The sequence below is a fragment of the Mya arenaria genome, chromosome 13 (assembly GCF_026914265.1).
Source record: "Mya arenaria isolate MELC-2E11 chromosome 13, ASM2691426v1".
NCBI classification, from domain to species: Eukaryota; Metazoa; Mollusca; class Bivalvia; order Myida; family Myidae; genus Mya; species Mya arenaria.
Window position 1 is genome coordinate 62967463 of NC_069134.1, and position 20207 is coordinate 62987669.

The 20207-nt window shown below is 39.1% G+C and overlaps 1 protein-coding gene across 2 annotated transcripts; it reads left to right on the top strand.

The window, feature by feature from the left end:
- The first annotated feature begins 1735 nt into the window (after window positions 1-1735).
- Window positions 1736-19186, top strand: LOC128214504 (uncharacterized). 2 transcript variants are annotated; one of them, XM_052921003.1, is made up of 10 exons: window positions 1736-1754; window positions 3146-3361; window positions 3884-3957; window positions 5424-5579; window positions 12840-13462; window positions 14245-14573; window positions 15453-15623; window positions 16111-16315; window positions 17153-17962; window positions 18565-19186. In XM_052921003.1, exons 1-10 carry the CDS (start codon window positions 1751-1753, stop codon window positions 18686-18688), a joined length of 2712 nt encoding a protein of 903 aa, XP_052776963.1. In that variant the 5' UTR covers window positions 1736-1750; the 3' UTR covers window positions 18689-19186. The 2 variants fall into 2 exon arrangements, with proteins under 2 accessions (XP_052776963.1, XP_052776964.1); XM_052921004.1 differs by lacking the exon at window positions 1736-1754 and adding an exon at window positions 1990-2099.
- Window positions 19187-20207: the final 1021 nt, after the last annotated feature.

Genomic DNA, 20207 nt, shown 5'->3' on the forward strand with positions numbered 1-20207 from the left:
CAATTTCCACCAAACTTCATGAAAGTGTTTGTTGGTGAAATATCTAGGTCAAGTTCGATAACCAGCCTAATCGCTTTAGGCACTCCAGAGTTATGGCCCCCTGAATTTATCAAAATTGGCCATTTTAGCTTTGTCTACTCTCAAACTTGAACAGTTTTTATCCGAATTTCACCAAACTTGCTACTATAAATGTTTGTTGGTATATATTCTTGGCAAAGTTCTATAACCAGCCAGGCTCTTCAGGATTTTCTACTGTTAATGCCATATTGTGCCAAATCATTTGCTTCTTGAAAAGCTTGCTTCTCAAAGGGCCAATGTGACAGTAAGTTGTCTTAGAATCCAAGAAATTATTGATGGGCGTATTTTGTGAGTGTCACTCTTGTTTTTACTTAATTTCTGGTGACTCTTAATACTCTGATTATATTGACATAAAAGGAAACTTAGATGTGTTTAATCACCACATACATGTACATTTACATACAATATATTGACACAATATGAAGTGTTTTACTAAAATGTGTTTTATTTTCAATTTCATGGTGAGAGGAACTGTGTATGCTGAAACATGTTGTGATCCAGTATCAAGTACATGTCCATGGCCAGAGCAAAATGAAAGTTACATGGTGATTGTATGGTGTTTCCATGTCACTACACCATCCAGCCAATGGCATCATGCCTTGATGAAACTTTTAAGAATTTGTAAGACACTGTTGCTGAAATGACATCTGGGAGTGCAATGAACATTGTGATCAGAAATATAAATAGTTACATTTACTCTGTACTGAAGTTTTATCAGATAATGGGACAATTATACTTTTAGCTTTTCTTTTTTAAATTTTAAGAAAACAGTCGAGAAATTGTGATACCCTTGGCATTCCTCGTCATCAGCATCATGCAAAAACTTTCATCCTTGGGTGATTACTAAAAAAATGTTTAAGATATTCAAATGAAAATTGGTACACATGTTTCAATAGCAACTTCATTGGGCAAAACTCCAGCTTAGATAATGAGTGAGTAATGCCCATTTTCTACTATTTTTAACACAATCGTTATCTTATTCCATCATATCTCCATTTCATATATACCATGTTTGTTATCTTTATTTATTACATATTATTTTTATTTAATTTCTAGTTAGTGACTGGTACTGCATGTGTTAAATGTATTAACAAAGCCAGTAGACACTGTTTTATATATTCAATGTATATTTTGTCACAATTTGTTTTTGTTACATGTCTGTGTTAAAGGTTTTAACAAAAAATAAATATAGTTACAAAAGATATTTGTCACATTCAGCCCTGCCTCAAATACAAGATTGGTGGCAAAATCAATCATTTTGGATTTTCACTTGACCACCTGTCTGAAACCCCACATCCTTACTTTAACCCACCAGTCTTACTTTTTCATTTGACTAGGAAAAATATGGATTGTGTAAAATAAAATAAAAGTTAAATATGACCAACCTTCAAATTTATAAAAAGTGCCTGTTAATGAGAGACTGCAAGTTAAAAAAATTCGAACTAGCCTATTTTTTCTAAATAAACTCCACCCAAACACCAAATTAAATTTTTAAAGTCTGCATGAGAATCAAATAAAAAAAATCTTTGGCCTTTTCCATGTTTGTTTCGACAGTTTAAGTTGATTTTGAGACGACCCCCAACTTCAGAGAACAGAAGATACAGTAATTGGATAAAACAGCCTAATGTATCACGTGATCCTAAACACCATCAATTTATTCGGAATTCCTACAATGAGTGTGTATATTTAGACAACAAGATGTATGGACTACAGAAGTCTCATTATAATTTGAAAGTAATAGAAATCTTGTCCACATATATGAGCTCCTGAACATGTATTGTTTCATTTAGCTGACTATCCTAATATTTATACAGCACTGAATTTGTCCTTACTGATTCGGAATCCCTTACTCGACTGTACAATTAATAATAAAATGCACTACCTGTCTGCACGACTGCAGAAAGAATGACGAATGTTTACTTTTTTTTTAGATAAAAAACGAGGCTTTCCGAAAATGTCAATACTGGGAATTCCTAGTTTCGTTTTAACATATAAATTTCAAAACTAGGAGTATTGTAATGGTACGTTATCGTTCGTATGTGATCTGATATTGACGATTTCTTTTGTTTTTGTTGGTTTTGTAAGATTATGTTTAGTATGTTATAAGAATTTACGTACTTAATTCAACTCTATCGCAGTTTTGTAGTAGGCATTGTTATAAAAAACTAATACGCATATCTTTTCGTTTTGAAACCGGAAGTTGCAATCCGATATTTTTGAAAATCAGATTTATAGTATTTTCATGTAATGTTCTTTATAGTCTATACATCGAAAACAATAACAATGGAAACACCTGATAAAACATTGCAGGGCAAAATAAGTCCTTTGAATAGAGTAAAAAATGCCGTTTACATATAATTTTGTAGTTATCTAGTTTTAACCAGTTTTTTTCTTTAAGTTTCATAGTCACACTACCGGGAAGTAAAATAGACATACAGCTTGAAATACACACAGCGGCATAACTACGTTTAACTTAAGTTACCAGACATGTGTGACTAATAGTTTATATAATATGATTCATTTTCGAGTCCATTCAAAACATTACAGAACAGTTATGGGTGGGAACAGCTTTTGAGGCGGCTTAAGTAAATACAAAACAAATAAGGGCGATAGATAAGGCGCTTCCTGTCCCAAAACTGAAAATAAAATGGTTTAAATTGTGGTAGGGAGTTGCTGGTTTTTCCTCAAGAAAGAAATTAATGATTTAAATCTGAAATATTGCACTTTGATGAACTTTTACTTTTCCTGATTCTGACATACAAACTATTAACAAGGGAGTCCTAAAGTCGCTAGTGCCACCCCATCTGTCCAAAGGAAAACAATCTTCAACCGCCGCCGAACTGTACTTTTTGTGTAATCCTTTTAAATCAAAAGAAAATTTCAAGACGTGTAGTGATATTTTTGTCTTATCTGCATCTCAGCCGCACTGACGGCTGTGGTAGTGACTTGATAGCTTATGTTGAACATCCCAAGACGTAATTGGACAGTTTTGTTGACGTCTTTGGTGGTTTCTACATCGTTCCATCACCAACCGTATGTATGTATGTATATATATCGTATTTTCCAGCTTATGGAAGTTTAGTTACCAAACATACGCCAAACGACATATTCCAGAACAACTCAAAGATGTACGGTATCCACGTGACTCGGTTGCCTAGCAACGTCACTGATAAACATCTAAAGGTTTACTTCAGTAACCCTAGAAACGGCGGAGGTCATGTCGAGAAAATGTTCTTCCCACTTCCGCACAATTCGGCTGTTGTTTTCTTTGAGGACTCGAAGGGTACGACCAACTTTTATCCGTTGAAATTATATATATTCGACATTTAATGACAGTAAAAAGCTGTGAATTACCCTCCCTTATTTTGAGGTCAACTTTTTAATGTTCTTGAAAACAACACAATCAAATTTGTTTTGATTCGAGATGCATTTTCGTAAAAAGTTCACTTTGGATTAATTAAAAAAAGATGATAAAATGTAAACGTTTTAGAGACTTCTTAAATTCAAATGAAACATAACTGCATGGTGCCTCCAATTTTTTGGCAGCACATCAGTTCATTTGATTTAAATAAAAAGAACAGAATGACTATTTTCGAATCGACATCAATTTTGAAGAGTTCCCAGGAAACTATGTTATATGTCACGTTTTAGTATTTAAGTTTGAAAATAGATTCAGCATTTTGTAAATATGACAAGGACTATTAAAATGCATTAACAAGAAACAGTTATGAGTTAGTTTGAAAAACAAAAACAAATAGGAAACTGCATAAAATAAGAGCTCGTTTAACAAGATCGTTTTTTTCAGTTGTCGATGGTCTAATAAAGGAACGTCACCAGATCATGAACACAAATATAGATGTGTGTCCTCTACCCAAACAGGTACGTTTTAAATTACAATAGGCATTATACTCATTTAAAATTGACTTTTCTTCTTTGCACCCCCCCCCCCCCCTTAGACAAATAAGTAAAGGCAAAATACTGACATTTTCCCATAATGTTGCTCCAATTATGCATTTTTGTTTGTTTTAGTTTAATAACAATGGGACCTTTAAAGAGACTAGTTTAAACCCCCAAATGTATTGTTTCGTTAATGGAACCGTACATTATATACATACGTATATTTTTCTTTAGTCCTAAAAAAGGAAATATCGATTTTAGTGTGTAATATTGACGATATCTTGCTATTTGATTCATATATTTTTATTTTAAAATTTGTCTCTTTCATGTGCGTAAAGTTTTAACTCCAGCAAATGAACATTTCTTGCAGTTTGATTAGACATACTTTTACGGAAAAAGACAACTCAGTTTAAAATGATTTGAGTTACATTTTAAAAAAATTAAGATAAAAGATCTTATATCATTATTCATTAAACTTAAGGCCACAAAAGTATACACAAAATCATATAAATTTGTGAATGAGCCAAATCAAAGTATTAACGTGTGCTTTGATTATGACTAACGTTATGATATTTTTTTGTTGAACAGTTTTGCATTTCGTTTCAAATGGATATCAATCCATTGAGCGAAACATTAAGGTAGTTATATAAATAATAATAGTAATTAAACTTGAATTAAGCTGGTGATACTTAATGGAGAAAGGAAGATAATCAGCGAAAATCATTAAGTTTCGACATTTGATCCAAACACACGTCGTTTTTTGTTGTAAAGGAAATAAGTACACGTTTTGTTTCCCTAAATTTGAGTTTTAAGAAAGAGAGTGCATTTCTACTGGTACAAAATCCCGATGTTGTTTAGAAATAAATTATTTCAAAGTCAAGACCTGAATCTTACATTGCATTTTATTAATATTAATCAACTAATTCATGGTGGTGTGTAAGCTTATTACTACTTGCATTTGGGCCTTACCCATCGGCGAGTGCTCCGATAAGATTGTTATTTAAGGTTGTTTTTTCGGGGCATAGTGTACAGACAGAATGTTACCCTGGTTAGAGCTACCCTGGTTCTTTACCATGCACCAGTGTAAACTTCTGTCACACGGGAACCCCATTTGACATCCCTCCCGGAAGCCGATAAGTGTTTTTAGTGGTGCGGCGGGAAATCGAACCCGCGACCCCTGGATTAACAGTCAAATGTGTTGCAACTAGACCACGGTTCGACACTAACTTATTAATACTAATTTATATATGATATTCTTGCTTTTATTACTTTGTTTTACCACGTTCCATGCTATTTTTGTCTGATTGTCGAGTAATACTTCTGTATAATTATCGTCTGCTTCTGCGTACTTGTCGGTGGGCCCGTACTAAGGGGTCACATGACAATGTAGGCGTAGCTTTTTCGCTATCGGCGTGGTGTGAATTAGTAAACCGTCACGTGATTTTCAGGTGTTCCGTCACGTCACAGCGGAAGTTGAAGGGAACGTGTCCACATTCTTGAGTCTGACTCCCCAACTCGTGGACGAGCTGCAGTTTATCGGTGACGTCAAAGTCGACTTCCAGTACGACAAGCAGACGTACGTCCTAGACGGCTCGTGGTATCAGGTAGGCGGGCATAATAAGCAAAGTATATGATTTATTTTCAACATCTGATACAGATAGGAGAATTAGTAAAACAGTACAAACATTCAATTTGTGTGCCCCCGAAGGTAGGCAGATTAAAATCGCACCGTCCGTCCGTGTGTCCGGCTCAATAACTCGTGTCCGGTCTGTAACTTTCCCTTGTATGGACAGATTTTAAAATAACTTGCCACATGTGTTCCACATACCAAGACGACGTGTCGCGTGCAAGACCCGTGTCCCTACCTCTAAGGTCAAGGTCACACTTAGTGTTTATTCACAATGGAGTGCTGCATATAAGGACATAGAGTATAGGTTGTCGTGTCCGGGCTGTAACTTTCCTTTGTAAGGACAGATTTTAAAATAACTTGCCACATGTGTTCCACATACCAAGACGACGTGTCGCGTGCAAGACCCGTGTCCCTACCTCTAAGTTCAAGATCACACTTAGATGTTTATTCACAATGGAGTGCTGCTTATAAGGACATAGAGTATAGGTTGTCGTGTCGGGGCTGTAACTTTCCCTTGTATCGACAGATTTTAAAATAACTTGCCACATGTTTTCCACTTACCAAGACGACGTGTCGCGTGCAAGACCCGTGTCCCTACCTCTAAGGTCAAGGTCACACTTAGGTGTTTATTCACAATGGAGTGCTGCGTATAAGGACATAGAGTATAGGTTGTCGTGTCCGGGCTGTAAATTTCCCTTGTATCGACAGATTTTAAAATAACTTGCCACATGTGTTCCACAAACCAAGACGACGTGTCGCGTGCAAGACCTCTAAGGTCAAGGTCACACTTAGGAGAATAGGTTGTCGTGTCCGGGCTGTTACTTTCTCTTGTATGGACAGATTTTAAAATGACTTGCCACATGTGTTCGACATACCAAGACCACTTGTCGCGTGCAAGACCCGTTTCCCTACCTCTAAGGTCAAGGTCACACTTAGTGTTTATTCACAATGGAATGCTGCATATAAGGACAGAGGGTATAAATTGTGGTGTCCGGGCTGTAACTTTTTCTTGTATGGACAGATTTTAAAATAACTTGCCAGATGTGTCCGACATACCAAGACGACGTGTCGCTTGCAAGACCCATGTCCCTACCTCTAAGGTGAAAGATACACTTAGTGTTTATTCACAATGGAAAGGTGAATATTAGGACATAAGAGTGTAGGTTGTCAAATATGGGTGCTTTTTTATGTTCAGAGGCAATTTAAAATAACTTGCCATATGTATTTGACATGTAAAGGCAAGATCAACTTTTCATGTACTGACATTGTTCATAGGTCAATGTCACATTCGGGGGCATTCGTCACATACTGTGACAGCTCTTGTTCTTTTTATTGTTGGTTTCAATTCAACTTAATTTGATAATGCATGTGATTTATACATGTATACTGCATTACTAGCAATCGGGTAATTCATTTTCTTTACAGTTTTCTTTAACTTCTTTTAAAATGCAAAATGTTAAGTTTTCTGTTGGACCCTATCCCAATGTCTAAATTTAAAAAGGGACGAATGCATATCACATAGAACTGTGGTTCTTAGTTCTTTGACCCGCTTACCCAATATTGTATAGTAAGCTTGTCCTTTGTTCTAAGCAGCGAGGTTATGATCCCTTTTTGTACGGGTACCGGTAAGAGTTTGTGTATGATATTGTCTGTGTACTTCATCATCCAAATAAGTGTACGTGTATGCTACTGCCTGTGTACAGCATCATCCAAGTAAGTGTACGTGTATGCTACTGTCTGTGCACTACGTAATTCAGGTAAGTGTACGTGTATGCTACTGTCTGTGCACTACGTAATTCAGGTAAGTGTACGTGTATGCTACTGTCTGTGCACTACGTCATTCAGGTAAGTGTACGTGTATGCTACTGTCTGTGCACTACGTCATTCAGGTAAGTGTACGCGTATGCTACTGTCTGTGCACTACGTCATTCAGGTAAGTGTACGCGTATGCTACTGTCTGGTATGCTACTGTCTGTGCACTACGTCATTCAGGTAATTGTACGTGTATGCTATTGTATGTGCACTACGTCATTCAGGTAAGAATACGTGTATGCTACTGTCTGTTCACTACGTCTTCAGGTAAGTATACGTGTATGCTACTGTATGTGTACCACGTCTTCAGGTAAGTATACGTGTATGCTACTGTCTGTGCACTACGTCATTCAGGTAAGTGTACGTGTATGCTACTGTCTGTATACTACGTCATTCAGGTAAGTGTACGTGTATGCTACTGTCTGTGCACTACGTCATTCAGGTAAGTGTACGTGTATGCTACTGTCTGTGCACTACGTCATTCAGGTAAGTGTACGTGTATGCTACTGTCTGTGCACTACGTCATTCAGGTAAGTGTACGAGTATGTTACTGTCTGTGCACTACGTCTTCAGGTAAGTGTACGTGTATGCTACTGTATGTGTACCACGTTTTCAGGTAAGTATACGTGTATGCTACTGTCTGCGCACTACGTCTTCAGGTAAGTGTACGTGTATGCTACTGTCTGCGCACTACGTCTTCAGGTAAGTGTACGTGTATGCTACTGTCTGTTCAGTACGTCTTCAGGTAAGTGTACGTGTATGCTACTGTCTGTTCAGTACGTCTTCAGGTAAGTGTACGTGTATGCTACTGTATGTGTACCACGTCTTCAGGTAAGTGTACGTGTATGCTACTGTATGTGTACCACGTCTTCAGGTAAGTGTACGTGTATGCTACTGTCTGCGCACTACGTCTTCAGGTAAGTGTACGTGCATGGTACTGTCTGTTCAGTACGTCTTCAGGTAAGTGTACGTGTATGCTACTGTCTGTTCAGTACGTCTTCAGGTAAGTGTACGTGTATGCTACTGTCTGTTCAGTACGTCTTCAGGTAAGTGTACGTGTATGCTACTGTCCGTGCACTACGTCTTCAGGTAAGTATACGTGTATGCTACTGTCTGTGCAGTACGTCTTCAGGTAAGTGTACGTGTATGCTACTGTCTGTGCAGTACGTCTTCAGGTAAGTGTACGTGTATGCTACTGTCTGTGCAGTACGTCTTCAGGTAAGTGTACGTGTATGCTACTGTCCGTGCACTACGTCTTCAGGTAAGTATACGTGTATGCTACTGTCTGTGCAGTACGTCTTCAGGTAAGTAAGTGTACGTGTATGCTACTGTCTGTTCAGTACCTCTTTCAGGTAAGTGTACGTGTATGCTACTGTCTGTGCAGTACGTCTTCAGGTAAGTGTACGTGTATGCTACTGTCCGTGCACTACGTCTTCAGGTAAGTGTACGTGTATGCTACTGTCTGTGCACTACGTCTTCAGGTAAGTGTACGTGTATGCTACTGTCTGTTCAGTACGTCTTCAGGTAAGTGTACGTGTATGCTACTGTCTGTTCAGTACGTCTTCAGGTAAGTGTACGTGTATGCTACTGTATGTGTACCACGTCTTCAGGTAAGTGTACGTGTATGCTACTGTATGTGTACCACGTCTTCAGGTAAGTGTACGTGTATGCTACTGTCTGTGCAGTACCTCTTTCAGGTAAGTGTACGTGTATGCTACTGTCTGTTCAGTACCTCTTTCAGGTAAGTGTACGTGTATGCTACTGTCTGTGCACTACGTCTTCAGGTAAGTGTACGTGTATGCTACTGTCTGTGCACTACGTCTTTTGGTAAGTAAACGTGTATGCTACTGTCAGTTCAGTACGTCTTCAGGTAAGTGTACGTGTATGCTACTGTCTGTTCAGTACGTCTTCAGGTAAGTGTACGTGTATGCTACTGTCTGTTCACTACGTCTTCAGGTAAGTGTACGTGTATGCTACTGTCAGTTCACTACGTCTTCAGGTTAGTGTACGTGTATGCTACTGTCTGTTCAGTACGTCTTCAGGTAAGTGTACGTGTATGCTACTGTCTGTTCAGTACGTCTTCAGGTAAGTGTACGTGTATGCTACTGTCTGTTCAGTACGTCTTCAGGTAAGTGTACGTGTATGCTACTGTCTGTTCAGTACGTCTTCAGGTAAGTGTACGTGTATGCTACTGTCTGTGCACTACGTCTTCAGGTAAGTGTACGTGTATGCTACTGTCTGTTCAGTACCTCTTTCAGGTAAGTGTACGTGTATGCTACTGTCTGTTCAGTACCTCTTTCAGGTAAGTGTACGTGTATGCTACTGTCTGTTCAGTACGTCTTCAGGTAAGTGTACGTGTATGCTACTGTCTGTGCAGTACGTCTTCAGGTAAGTGTACTTGTATGCTACTGTATGTGTACCACGTCTTCAAGTAAGTGTACGTGTATGCTACTGTATGTGTACCACGTCTTCAGGTAAGTGTACGTGTATGCTACTGTCCGTGCACTACGTCTTCAGGTAAGTATACGTGTATGCTACTGTATGTGTACCACGTCTTCAGGTAGTATACGTGTATGCTACTGTCAGTTCAGTACGTCTTCAGGTAAGTGTACGTGTATGCTACTGTCAGTTCAGTACGTCTTCAGGTAAGTGTACGTGTATGCTACTGTCAGTTCAATACGTCTTCAGGTTAGTGTACGTGTATGCTACTGTATGTGTACCACGTCTTCAGGTAAGTATACGTGTATGCTACTGTATGTGTACCACGTCTTCAGGTAAGTGTACGTGTATGCTACTGTCTGTGCAGTACGTCTTCAGGTAAGTGTACGTGTATGCTACTGTATGTGTACCACGTCTTCAGGTAAGTGTACGTGTATGCTACTGTCTGTGCAGTACGTCTTCAGGTAAGTGTACGTGTATGCTACTGTCTGTTCAGTACGTCTTCAGGTAAGTGTACGTGTATGCTACTGTCTGTTCACTACGTCTTCAGGTAAGTGTACGTGTATGCTACTGTATGTGTACCACGTCTTCAGGTAAGTATACGTGTATGCTACTGTCTGTGCACTACGTAATTCAGGTAAGTGTACGTGTATGCTACTGTATGTGTACCACGTCTTCAGGTAAGTGTACGTGTATGCTACTGTCTGTGCACTACGTAATTCAGGTAAGTGTATGTGTATGCTACTGTATGTGTACCACGTCTTCAGGTAAGTGTACGTGTATGCTACTGTCTGTGCACTACGTAATTCAGGTAAGTATACGTGTATGCTACTGTCTGTGCACTACGTAATTCAGGTAAGTATACGCGTATGCTACTGTCTGTGCACTACGTCATTCAGGTAAGTGTATGTGTATGCTACTGTATGTGTACCACGTCTTCAGGTAAGTATACGTGTATGCTACTGTCTGTGCACTACGTAATTCAGGTAAGTGTACGTGTATGCTACTGTATGTGTACCACGTCTTCAGGTAAGTGTACGTGTATGCTACTGTCTGTGCACTACGTAATTCAGGTAAGTGTGCGTGTATGCTACTGTCTGTGCACTACGTAATTCAGGTAAGTGTACGTGTATGCTACTGTATGTGTACCACGTCTTCAGGTAAGTGTACGTGTATGCTACCGTCTGTGCACTACGTCTTTTCGTAAGTAAACGTGTATGCTACTGTCAGTTCAGTACGTCTTCAGGTAAGTGTACGTGTATGCTACTGTCTGTTCAGTACGTCATTCAGGTAAGTGTACGTGTATGCTACTGTCTGTTCAGTACGTATTCAGGTAAGTGTACGTGTATGCTACTGTCTGTGCACTACGTCTTCAGGTAAGTGTACGTGTATGCTACTGTCTGTGCAGTACGTCTTCAGGTAAGTGTACGTGTATGCTACTGTCTGTTCAGTACGTCTTTCAGGTAAGTGTACGTGTATGCTACTGTCTGTGCACTACGATATTCAGGTAAGTGTACGTGTATGCTACTGTCTGTGCACTACGTCTTCAGGTAAGTGTACGTGTATGCTACTGTCTGTGCAGTACGTCTTCAGGTAAGTGTACGTGTATGCTACTGTCTGTTCAGTACGTCTTCAGGTAAGTGTACGTGTATGCTACTGTATGTGTACCACGTCTTCAAGTAAGTGTACGTGTATGCTACTGTATGTGTACCACGTCTTCAGTAAAGTGTACGTGTATGCTACTGTCCGTGCACTACGTCTTCAGGTAAGTGTATGTGTATGCTACTGTCAGTTCAGTACGTCTTCAGGTTAGTGTACGTGTATGCTACTGTCTGTGCCCTACGTAATTCAGGTAACTGTACGTGTATGCTACTGTATGTGTACCACGCCTTCAGGTAAGTGTACGTGTATGCTACTGTATGTGTACCACGTCTTCAGGTAAGTGTACGTGTATGCTACTGTCTGTGCACTACGTCTTCAGGTAAGTGTACGTGTATGCTACTGTCTGTTCAGTACGTCTTTCAGGTAAGTGTACGTGTATGCTACTGTCTGTTCAGTACGTCTTCAGGTAAGAGTACGTGTATGCTACTGTCTGTGCAGTACGTCTTCAGGTAAGTGTACGTGTATGCTACTGTCTGTGCAGTACGTCTTCAGGTAAGTGTACGTGTATGCTACTGTATGTGTACCACGTCTTCAGGTAAGTGTACGTGTATGCTACTGTATGTGTACCACGTCTTCAGGTAAGTGTACGTGTATGCTACTGTCTGTTCCAGTACGTCTTCAGGTAAGTGTACGTGTATGCTACTGTCTGTTCAGTACGTCTTCAGGTAAGTGTACGTGTTTGCTACTGTCTGTGCAGTACGTCTTCAGGTAAGTGTACGTGTATGCTACTGTCTGTTCAGTACGTCATTCAGGTAAGTGTACGTGTATGCTACTGTCTGTGCACTACGATATTCAGGTAAGTGTACGTGTATGCTACTGTGTGTGCACTACGTCATTCAGGTAAGTGTACGTGTATGCTACTGTGTGCACTACGTCATTCAGATAAGTGTACGCGAATGCTACTGTATGTGCACTACGTCATTCAGGTAAGTGTACGTGTATGCTACTGTGTGTGCACTACGTCATTCAGGTAAGTGTACGTATATGCTACTGTATGTGTATTACATCATCCAGATAAGTATACGTGTATGCTACTGTCTGTGCACTACGTCTTCAGGTAAGTGTACGTGTATGTTATGTGTTCTACGATACTTAAGTATGTATCCGTGTATGCTACTGTCAGTGCACTACTATACACAGATAAGTGTACATTACCAGTTATTATTGAAACAATAGCACGAGAAAACTGATTTATGCGATTGTCAGCGAATTAAACTAAGCTGTAAATTATACACCTTCTTGAGCTATACGTTCAGGACACGTACATGTCATGTATCACAACGACTCCAATGTTCTGTAAGTTACTGTTTTATTCTCACAGATCGAATGGGCACTGCAATATCTCGACACCATGCTGGACGTCTTCGGATTTGAGGCCGATGACGGGAAGCTCTCAAGGGGGAGTGCAACTTCCGGTAATCGCCAGATGGCTTCGGGAGCCGCACGCAACAGCCAGGCGCCACCACCGGCGACGGAAGTGACGTTTTTCGAATCTGCGACGTCTAGACACACGGAGATCAAACAACCAAACATTCCATCCATCAATCCTCCAGAGAACACTGGTCAATATGGACGTATGCAAGAGGGCATGTCTTCGATAAAAAGCAATAAAAATAAAAACAAAAACGTCATGCCGCGGTCCATGGGTACGCCTGCTGGAGGGAATCAGCAGTTTGATAACACTTTAAGGCGCAATACAGAACAGGTGGAACGCAAACCGACCGTCGCAACTTCCGCCAAAAAAAATAATCTTAACGTCGACGACCCAAGCGGCGAAGAGACGCCATTTATTGCTGATATGGGGGCATATGGTGGCGCTGGGGGAATAAATACCTATGATTATCGTGGGTTCGATTCCGATAGCGACAATGATGACCTGACCGCTGGGTTTGACCGCAATGTAAGGTTTGCTGCGGGGACAAACTTCGTGGAGGGGAGCGGAAGGTGAGAACATTAGAAAAGAAGCATACAGTCGAACCCCGTTGGCTCGAACTCGCTTGGCTCAACTTTCTCGTTGGCTCGAACTGGATGTCAAGGGCCAATTTATTCAAAATGAAAGGGAAAAGTCCCGCTAGGCTCGAATTTTCCGTCGCCCTTGGAGTTCGAGCCAACGTAGTTCGTCTGTAGCATCAGAGTCGTTGGTTATGGAATGAATTTCTCTTTTGAAGGAAAACTATTTCAGAAAAAAATGTTTCGATAAGGAAACGTTGGTGTGTTCTTGACAAACAATTATTATCACAGGAATTCCTATGCTGTCTATTTTTATAAGCATTTGTGTCCACTTCGCGGCGAAATTGTAATTCCAAATTTTTGACAAAATAACTACTGATATTAGAATAGAACATTTTGTTCGACAAATAACCAGTTAATCAAAGCACTTTGGACGCTTTAGTAGTTTAGAAGATGAACTCTAGAAAGCGCCCTATGACAGCTTTCAAAACTGTCAAAATTAAACGGCGGATCAAAGTCGCGCAGTAGGCACCCGGTGGAAATACAATGATACCATTTCTGACTAGGGCATGAAAACCTTTAGACAAAATAACGTTTTTTTACAATCAGAAACTCCCCGATCCTCTTCCCAAATTGATTGAAAAAAACATTACACGCTGCACTAAATAAGCCATGGTCCGTATAGTGCTTTTGTAAACTATTTTGTCCTTATAATCAATTTTATAACATGTAATGAAATATAAAATTAATAATTTTTATTTTCATTTTCACCAAAGACCCCGACCCCAAAGGAAAGCTCCCCCTATGCCTGAAATGACGCGAGGACTCGATGTCGCCCAAGCAAACTTCGGGGACGAGCAAGTCGCATTGGATTTCTCGTTCGACATGCCAGGACGGATCAAGGTACGCGTCGCCATGGACGATATCACGCGCCAAACGACAGACGCCCTCGTGAATCCCACGAACGCGACCATGAGCAGCCAGTCGGGAGTGTCGCGTGCGATTGTGGGGGCAGCCGGATACGATCTTAAGCACGAATGTCGCAAGTACGCGGAGGAGAATGGCGACCTGAACGTGGCGGATGTTATGCACACGACCGCCGGAGGTAAGTGGGGGGGGGGGGGGTCATTATTTTTAGTCCAGCGACCTAAAGAAAGATATAGCATGCTTTCAATAGTTCGATTCACTTTACTGACTACGCTAACAAGTAATATTTTCACTGGTGCCAACTTCCGACAGTACTATTAAAGGCTACTAAGTCAGGGATTCAATCAGTCATTTCTTGAACGAAACGCCAGTTATACAATTTGTTTTTGACAGTATAACCTTAATACATTATTTAAGAATAGTTTGGCTAAAATCCCTGCTGAATATCTATTAAAGTAAAACCTCTTAGACAATCTGACTTTTAGTTTGACCTTCATACCAACTTAAAGGGGACTCGTTCATAGTTTGTAATATGCACTTTTTACCAAAAAAAGAGGAGTGTTAAAACTAAGATTCTGACAGCTGAAACTCTTTAACAAATGTTAATACTTGCTCAAATACTGTCTATGAAGACCACAATTTTGAGAAATGATAGCAACGCGACTCGCTAAAGGGTTGTTGCGTGATTGGTTGATCACATTATCACTTGATGTTACCAATGTATTCGATAAAGTTTAAAATATCCATCAGATGCGTTACCAGTCCTTATTGCCGAGTGGAAATAGCGTTAGATTTCTAAACAATTTTTAACTGTACCGGCGTTGGTTCGCTCCCTGCTAAAACCAGAATATTTTTTGTTTACTTTTATAATAATTGTATTTTTTTCTGCAATTTCGGCAACAAAGAATAATAATTACACAATAAGTGTTTTCAGATGCATTTCCGTGAAGACTTTTTCTGGGCCAAAAACATGGGCGTGTCCCTTCAACGTAATACGCAGAAAAATGGCGAACAATTTCATCACCACACACAAACTAATCAGACCGTGTTTTTCTAGGTGCGTTGAACCAGAAGGTTGGTTTCGTGATGCACACTCTCGGTCCAACTTGGCGGGAATCGAATGGCGAGTCGTGTGCTCACATGCTGGTGTGCACGTATCTAAACTGTCTCCTGTACGCAGACCGGAAACTCTGGCTTCAGTCTCTCTCACTTCCGCTTATCAGTGCCGGTATGTATGGTGTACTGTCTGGGCACATTTGTTTTTAGCCTTAAGTATATCTTTTATGTTTACATCTATGTGTACCGTTTGGTACATTCACGTTGAGGGTTTGACATAATTTGAGTAAGGCTTATTGTTTGAGCCATATTGTTTAAGGTATGTCATAGGGAATCATTGTCTAATACCTTTGTATTTTGCTCAATGTCATTTTTGGCACCAAAACAAATTAGACACCACCGAAGAGGGTTATTTTTTAGAATTTTTTTTGGTGGGGGTGTGGGAATTTGCATAACCAAATCAAAGTGTTATTTTCCATAATTTACTAGAAATGATTCCAGTAAAAATTATAACATTATAAAAATGAGTATACTAATTATTGTCAAAATAACAAGGCCTGATTTTATCCTTATAACAACGTTGGTGTTACAATAACATTGTTATCAAATGGTAAAATAAACTACTAGTAGCTATTGCTATATTTTCTCTTAACGAACAGGTCCATTCGGATTCCCTCTGGACGTCTGCATCTCAGCGTTCTTCGACGCTCTGTTGTTGTTTTCCGCCTCCGCGGACGACAGTCTAAAGCTGACGTTCATAAATGTCGTCTGCTTCGACGAAGACTCAGCCATGGCGGCCATCATGATTGTCCGCTCGCTGCTCGATTGTGAGGCTACCCAGTCTTCTAGTGCCGCTCTGGACAGGTGCGCTCCATGTTTTAATTTCTAAATAACGCTGCGTTTCTCGTGCATTTTTTAAACTCATTTTTGTTTTCGAAGAAACAAAATAGTTCTAATACAGGTAAATGTATTGTCATACTTTGGCGTAGCTTTCTTCGTCGTGCGTATACCTTAATTGCGAGTAGTTGTCAGAAGCAGTTTGAGTAGTGGGGGCGCATCCGCCCCCCCCCCTCCAATAATTCGTCCAAGTGTACTTTTTATTTCAATATAGGAGAAAAAAAGTAATAAAATATGCCCTAAATGCACCATATCGGACTGGCAATCGTTAAAAAAAACTCATAGCCCAAATTTTGGTTCTTAGAGAGGGGCGCAAGTCTAAAGGTTACGTTCATAGGTTACGCCCCCTCTAACGTCTAATCAGTGTTCGCCCCTGGTTGAAATGTTCAACTTGAAGCCATTGACTTGAAACGTATACTACTTGCCACCTATCTTTTTGCATGAACCATACACCCGGTTAAAGAAGTTGTCGAGTTTTTATCTTCAGCCCAACAAAAATTGATCGCTTCCCTGCTATTTTTTTCAGTTATGTTTCATGTTCAGCTGTTTAAAACGACGAGCATTGACATCTGCATGTTCGCTCTTGTTTCTGTAAAATTGGTGGCAGTATTATTTAGAGATGGTGAACAAACATGTATATAATTATTTTCACGATCACTGACTGATTCTGCCATCTATTGGGTTAAACAACAATTTTCATAAATGAAATGTCATTTGCTTAAAGCTTTGGGATGCAGACAAGTATTGCGAGTTATATTCATGTATAAAATGTATCTCGAACTAATGATTAATGTATATTGACAGATACATGACCAGAAAAACGAACTTCAACTTCAAAGCGGAACTTTTCACGGACATAAGCGTCACAGGTGTGAAAGAAGATGCAGGTGCTACTAAAGAAGTGAATACTAAAGTTCCAGAAGGTGCAGACGTCCAAAAGAAGAAAGAAAAACAGGAGGAAGAAGATGACCATAAAGACGCCGATGATAATGATAATGATGACGATGATGACGAAGAGACTGAGGATGAAGATAATGATGAAAAAGGCAAAGGTGCTAGTGATGAAGAAGATGATGTTAATGTTCATGAGTTTGAAGAGATTGCAAAAGGCAAAGAAAATACCAAATCAGCTCGATATAATGAAGAAACTGAGGACGTTGTTGAAGAAAAGCCTAAACACGCCAAAGATAGCAGCGAAGACGAAGATGATAGCGACGAGCATGATGATGATGTTAACGAACCTGTAAAAGAGAAAGAATGGGAAGAGTTCACACCTGAAGAAAATGACATAAAAAGAGGTACAAAGAAACCGAAGGCAGAAAACGTTGATGAGGAAAGGTATGAGTCAACACATGAGCCAGATGATATCAGAAAGGACGAAAATGTCTCAGATGAAGAGGACGATATATGTCCGTCTGATGAAGACACGCCTGATAATGATAAACGCGAAAAACTTGTTGGTGACGTAACTGTTGGAGAGGAAACAGACTCTAGAATCACTGAGGGTGGAAACAGTGGTGGTGCTGGAGCGTCTTCAATGGAGTCAGGTAGAGATGAAGATGTGGACGATGGTGACGATGAAGATGGAGGGGACACAGAGAAGGGTGCTAAACGGTAGGTTTTAAAAAACGTTACGACCTTGATTTGTTTACTATTTTGAGATTGAAAGCAAATGGATATATATACATTATAAAAAATACTTTGTATATCGATATTCATCGTCGTAACCCACAAAACATTTGTGTATCAACACATAAGCTTGAGGTTGCAAAACATAGGTTGCGTGAAACTATCCGTTGTAAAACTTGCCTTAATTGGTTTGCGAATTACTGTTTGAGCGTGTAAGCAACTCGGACACTAGCACATTTCATCATAAGTTTGTACATTTTCTAAAACTTTTTTTCATGTTTGGATGTGATATAGAACACACAGAACAGAACACTGATTTATTTCAGAACATACCATTACGTCTTCATCAATAAAATAGGTTATTATATTCCATTATCATCGTTATCTATTTCACCTCGTGAACATCAAAACTAGATATTTCACTCGTTAAATAAAGCTTTTGGTGCTCACTCGGTGAAATATATTACGATCTTACACTGAAACAAACAATTATCCTCTATTATTTATTTTTTTCAAATATGCTTTGTATATCTTAAAACGTATGGGAGTTATATAACTGCAACTCCAGGATATATTTTATATTGCAGCCCACTTACCACAATGGACGCACAGGAGAGTTTTGTACATGTCAGCATGGAACACAAGAACACTGTCTCTATGGCAAGGCCGTCTGGAGGGGGAAAACTTGAAACCAATGAAACGGACATCTAATTGAGAGACCTTGGGCATTTTAAAATAATGAACAAGTCAAAAAACGTTCGGCTAATATCAAACATTTATGAGCATCACGGTTATGGCGAATAATTTTGGGTTTTCAAAGGAAGACAACTCTGTTATGATAATGTTTATGTTTATCTTACCTTTTACGGCATTGTCCGTGGGGATTTATTATATTGTTGTGTTTAAGATTTCACTTTGTTATTTTCACATACAGGTTGTGTTGTTGAATGAGTACACTTCGTGGTTTCAATGTCGCTTTTACTGTTTGTTTGTTTTTCAATCATTTTAATAGATGTATTTGTGCCAAAGACAAATCTTCAATAGCGTGTTAAAGAATAAAAAAACAACACCGGCTAATCTACTAAAGGACTTCACCCATATATATGCTGAATATGTGATTTTGGTTAAAAGCGTTTATGTAGTTAAAGTGCATATTGGTTGTACATTCACCATATATCTGTTAGTCTAAATAAAAAATTGAATGAATAATTATTTTTTTACAGGCCTTTCCGTTTTTAGCCGGATTTTGAACCAAAGTCTTTGTCACGACTAATCGGAGCACCTCGGCCATATTTCAGCGAAAACAACATCGGCTGTATGCCGGTATATCATTAGAAGTAGTTCGTAAAATTAATAATATATGTTAACTGTATTGTTTAACTGCAATTTGTATTACTTAGTTTAAAATGAGTCTCAGTGAAGCGTATAATTGTTTAAATCATTAAGATTCCTTATGTATAACAGCTATATTTAAATTACCACGGGAACTACTTGCAGCGTAGACTTCTGACAATGTTTATCGTGCATATTCATCATAGTTTGTTTTCGTTGGAACATGTCCTAGAAGTTCCGAATGTGGCGCGATTTCATCGGGAACAATATGCGGAAAGAGGTGGTATCCCACGAAATATTAGATATATATTTAAATATCGTATTGCTCCTGAAAACAGTTAAAGTCTTTAAAAACACATTTAATTTCAAGTGAAGTTCTGATTTTCGTTGTAACCTTACTTAGTACCTTTTACATAATACAGTGCTTTTAAAAGTGTTTGTTGCCAATACTGTTCGTGCGTGGTCATACCAGTGTCTGACACATAAGTTATACAACTGTAGCTTATGTAAGTGGGTTAACGGGTTTCGCGCATTCACAACTTAGGTGATTTGCTAATGGCATCTGACCATTGTTTAGGGACAGCATTATCCGGAAATTCTGATAGAACTAATTGTAATAATAATTATTTTTCGGCGATAGTTGTATAACCTCACTTTTGACCTAGATGTTCAAACAAGTGATTTAGATTGTAGACCAATCATACTACTGTATTTAATGAATAATGTCGAAGAATTTAAGGAAATGGGGCGTTTTGATTGGTTTATAGTCAAGTTGGCGAGCCTACGAGAGGAAGATGGAATTTTCTGGATACTTACTCCAATTGCGTTCATTATAAAAAAAAAATTGTGAAAACAAATCAAATGTAATATTTAAATGAAAACAAAATCATTTTGAAAA